Source organism: Telmatherina bonti (genome assembly GCF_933228915.1).
Source record: "Telmatherina bonti genome assembly, chromosome: 8".
Classification (NCBI taxonomy): Eukaryota; Metazoa; Chordata; class Actinopteri; order Atheriniformes; family Telmatherinidae; genus Telmatherina; species Telmatherina bonti.
This window is the reverse complement of record NC_136626.1, coordinates 34,151,845-34,156,320: the sequence shown is the minus strand read 5'-3', so window position 1 is coordinate 34,156,320 and position 4,476 is coordinate 34,151,845. Positions and strand designations below refer to the sequence as shown.

The 4,476-nt window shown below is 38.9% G+C and overlaps 1 protein-coding gene across 1 annotated transcript; it reads left to right on the top strand.

The window, feature by feature from the left end:
* The first annotated feature begins 1,569 nt into the window (after positions 1 to 1,569).
* Positions 1,570 to 4,188, top strand: smx5. Its single transcript, XM_079244773.1, has 5 exons — positions 1,570 to 1,631; positions 1,818 to 1,885; positions 2,217 to 2,247; positions 2,340 to 2,399; positions 4,057 to 4,188. The coding sequence occupies exons 1-5, from the start codon at positions 1,629 to 1,631 to the stop codon at positions 4,180 to 4,182; spliced, it is 288 nt and encodes a 95-aa protein (XP_079100899.1). The 5' UTR covers positions 1,570 to 1,628; the 3' UTR covers positions 4,183 to 4,188.
* Positions 4,189 to 4,476: the final 288 nt, after the last annotated feature.

The window sequence follows — 4,476 nt, the reverse complement described above, 5'->3', positions numbered from 1 at the left end:
AAAAATCTTAGAGGAAATTTTAAAAAGTGGGAGAAAATACTCATATATCATCACAAAACATTGCAGTTTTGAGAAACCTATTTGTCAGTGACATTTGTCAGTCATTTTTATAAAGTCTTAAATGAAAATATAAATGTAAGTTTCAGCTGGAGTTGTCACCAGCTGTGCTGCAAAACCTTTGACAACAGATTCACCGTATACATGTGTTCAGTCACGCAGACATTAATACATCAGGAAAAAGCCAATATCACCCAAGATCTTTGGGTGGACATAGATGTGGTTGCAGAAAAGGAAATAATAAAATTATATTTGATCTGTTTTCTGAGTTTTTGACACTCTCAGTTAGAGGTAATATGTTATATGGAATTGACAACATTCCTTGATTATCTGGTTTGTTTTGGAAGATCACAGACAGACGAATGAGTACTGAAAGGACAGGGTGTTGCTTGTTTTACTGTTACTTTGTTCATCTTATTTCTAAACCTGTGATTATTGCTCTTCTCACTGTGAACTAAACTGTGCAGTGCTATTTTATTGGGAATGTGGGGAATAATGTATATTTGCACTAAGAAGATGTGGAAATTAAATGTATACATGTTAATAAAGTTATGCCCCCTCCTGGCCAAAGAAAAATAAAATTGCATCAATATTAGAAACCTATTTCACACATTTGACTTCTGCTAATCTTGCTTCGAAGTGTAGGTCTAAAACGGATCTGTTCCTCCAAATAATTTTCACATTTCTGGTGGTTTTACACTATACTAGGCCCAATGAATGTTTACCACCCAGTATTGTCTCATAACATAAACATGTTTGTTTCTAAAGATGCTCATTTAATGGCTAAATAAATATAAATGTGAAAGCTTGATTAGATTTGGTTCTTTTATTAATTTTCTCCTTCACAAATGCCTGTAATGGCCTCTCGTCCAGTGTGTACTGCCACACATTTAGCTTATGTTTAAACTGAGCATCAGAATGAGGGAGAAAGGGGAATTAAATGATTTTGAATGCTGCTGGTCTGAGTGTTTCAGAAACTGCTGATCTTCTGGGATTTTCACACACAACCAAGGTTAAGAATTAAGGATGTTCTGACTGGTACTGGTACCAGCAAAGGTAACCTAAAAAGTTACCAGTTAAGGTATGAGTGTCTATTTCAGGGTGATTCAGTTCGGTCCCACGTCGGCCACAACTTAGTCCTGCTTCAACTAAGCAACCTGACCCAAATTAAATGGAAGCTCTGAGTCTTTTTAACTTTTTGGACAACCTTCAATAAACATAGCTGGTATTCATTCATTCATTCATTCATTCATTCATTCATTACACAGTTTAGTCTTTTTCAGTGTTGTGGGGAAGCTGGAAACAAACAAACAAGCTGGAATCTTTTCTAGCATTTGTCCAGGGTTGCACGTTCCAAACCATAGGCATATGATGTATGTATATGATGTCTATGGTTCCAAAGTGGTTTCAAACCAGTTCAGTTTCCTCTGGTCTATGGGAATGTTCACCACGCCTCCAGCTCCCTCTGGTGGAGATAGTTAGTAACTGCATCCCAGTGAATTGCAGCTTTAGGCGCATTCTGGCAACGTCATCAACCTCAGACGTAGAGAAAGAGGAGCGCAGCAGCAATAATGGTAAGAAATGTGGTCGAATGCAAACATTTTTTCTTCCTTTTCATTTCTTATTTTATAAAGAGTTCCATTTTATAATATATGTGCTTGGCTATGTGTGGTTTTGTTTGCCTGCTTTCCTTTTCCTCCCATTGTGCTGGACATGCAGCGCGTTGCTAATGCTAACGTTAGCATTTTGGTGTTTTTCAGCTTTTTTACTCGTTTTTTAAGTCTCTGGTGGGAAAAGATGTTGTGGTGGAGCTCAAAAACGATCTGAGGTTGGTTTGCATGGTTTAATTTCTTATACCACTTGTTTTAAAACCCCCTAAGTCTGCTAAAAGGTGTTAGCACCTCCTAGCATTGGAGATAGCAAGACTGAAGCTGTGAATAAACTTTCTCTTATCAATAACTAAAATATTAATAATTTTCCTCAGATATTTCAGAACAATTAGCATGATGGATTATTATTACTCCCAGAAATGTAAAATAATTTAGTAGAGCTCTAATGTGACCTAATTAAAATCTTCATATTTTGCACTGAATGCATTGTTGAATTTGCATATCTGCTAATAAACATGGTCACTTTTACTTCACTTTTCTGTTTTTCAGCATCTGCGGAACGCTTCATTCTGTTGACCAGGTTAGATGTACAGATTTGTTGACCATATCTAAATAAAAGGCTATCAGATGTTATTATATCTGAGTGATGAAACTGTCCTTTGTGTGTTTTAGTACTTGAACATCAAGCTGACAGACATCAGTGTCACAGACCCAGAGAAATATCCACACATGGTGAGTTTCACTGCTGGGAATCATCCAGCTTTCTGTTAACATATCAGGGCCAAATAAAGACCCTGTTCCGTTCCTAGCATTACTAATGTTATCAGTAAAATCTGAACAAACTTAGATATAACAGACTTAAGTTTCAGATGGATAAACGACTGTACCGACACATGCAAAGGATGTAGATGTTTTACATTGGCAGCTTGATCATGAATCTAAATATGTGTTCCCTTAAAGCATGGCTACTCAATTAGATATTCAGGTGGGCCAGAAATTCAAATAAAAAAAATGATCAGAGCCAATAAATAAAGTAAGGGGATATAAATCAGTAAAAATAAATCAATAAATAAAAGACACGTTTACGTTTTGAAAAATAAGTAGTTTATTAATTTTTCTATTATAAATTCAGTCCCACATGACAAGATCACATGCACAAAATAAAATAATAAAAAATCCAGTCAGAGCCTATTTTTCTCCTAACTTTTAACACAGGTCACATCACACTACTCGATGTGGTGCCTCCTCACATTATAATCTTTAAACACAGACACACACTCACTGCATATTAAACACATCGGTTTGGTGCTCGAATGTGTCGGCAAAATAAAGAAATACTTATCAGTCCAGACGTGGTTAAATCTGTGGTTTTCGTTGTTAACTTTGTGTTTTGGGACAGAGAGAGACATGCTTGCTAGCGCTACTCTTACAACTTCGAAACACCACAACGCTGCTGGGATTAATGTTGCTAGGCAACCAAATGTTGCATTCATGGTCTGTATAACTGTAGGATTGTCGGCTACATAATCAGCATAGGAATGACTAAATGTTCTTGATTAATATCTTTCTTTTTTTACATAAGCTGGGCCACATAGAAGTTGGTTTTGGGCCACATGTGGCCCGCGGGCCGCCGTTTGAAGAGGCCTGCCTTAAAGCACAGGTGTCGAACTCCAGTCTTCGAGGGCCGGTATCCTGAAGGTTTTTGTTGTCTCCATGCTCCAACACACCTGACCAAAACTTAGAAACAGGTTGACAAGAAGCTTCTGGATCCATTTGATTTGAATCAGCTGCGTTGGTGGAGGGAAACAACAAAAACCTGACGGATACCGGCGCTCCAGGACTGGAGTTAGACACTCCTGCCTTAAAGAAACAAAACAAAGTCTGTCTAACTTTTGGGGGGGGGGAAAAAACCCAAAACTCTTCTTTGAATTCTTTAAGGCTCCACTAGTAAAACTCAGTCTAAGAGAAGGATAGTTTTACTGAATCCAACTGAACGTGATTAAATAAAACAAAACTGATGCAACAGCTCTTATGTTCATAAATAAATACAAATATTAAGACACAGTAGAACACTATAAAAATACAAATGTGAAAGCCCAGCTGGAGCTAATGAGCAGATTACCACATGAATTTCTTAACAGACTTAGTTTCAGTGACACAAAGAAGACTGATTTTACACCTGCTAGCGTTCCTATGCAGTCAACAGTTTCAGTAAAGTTCCCATTAAACCTCTGGTAACCAGTAAGAGAAAAGCCCAAAGCAACACAGCAGCTCTGTCCTCAGCTGTCAGCTGCGATCATGTTGAACACGCAGTGTTTCGTGTTTCTGGAAGCTGAGTTGCATCATATTGACATCCAACTCCACCGTGCCTTGTCTGAATGTCTTCCAGCTGTCTGTGAAAAACTGTTTCATCCGTGGATCGGTGGTCCGATACGTTCAGCTGCCGGCGGATGAGGTGGACACTCAGCTGCTGCAGGACGCCGCGCGGAAAGAAGCCATGCAGCAGAAGCAGTGATGGGGCTGTGGGGGGGGGGGGGGGGGGGGGCGGCGGCGCTGAAACGTGACCAGTTTTTGCTTTAAAGATGAAAAGTGTTGACAGTCTTGGCGACTCAGAAGTATTTGGAATCGGCTCTATTTTGTCACAGAAAATTGAAACACATTCCTGATATTAGTGATCAATTATAGTTTCAGGCTCTTTGTTTGAGCCCAGCTTTGTGTTTTTTGGGAGGGAACATCCAGTCAGGTGTAAATCTGAGGTCGCAGAGGAGAGGCAAAGCTCTGCTGTGGTGATTATGTTGACTGTTTGACT

Excerpts from the sequence above, each read along its gene's own strand:
- smx5 (XM_079244773.1), top strand. Across the intron at positions 2,248-2,339 it reads CGCTTCATTCTGTTGACCAG|TACTTGAACATCAAGCTGAC; the intron begins GTTAGATGTACA and ends TGTGTGTTTTAG. Across the intron at positions 2,400-4,056 it reads CAGAGAAATATCCACACATG|CTGTCTGTGAAAAACTGTTT; the intron begins GTGAGTTTCACT and ends AATGTCTTCCAG.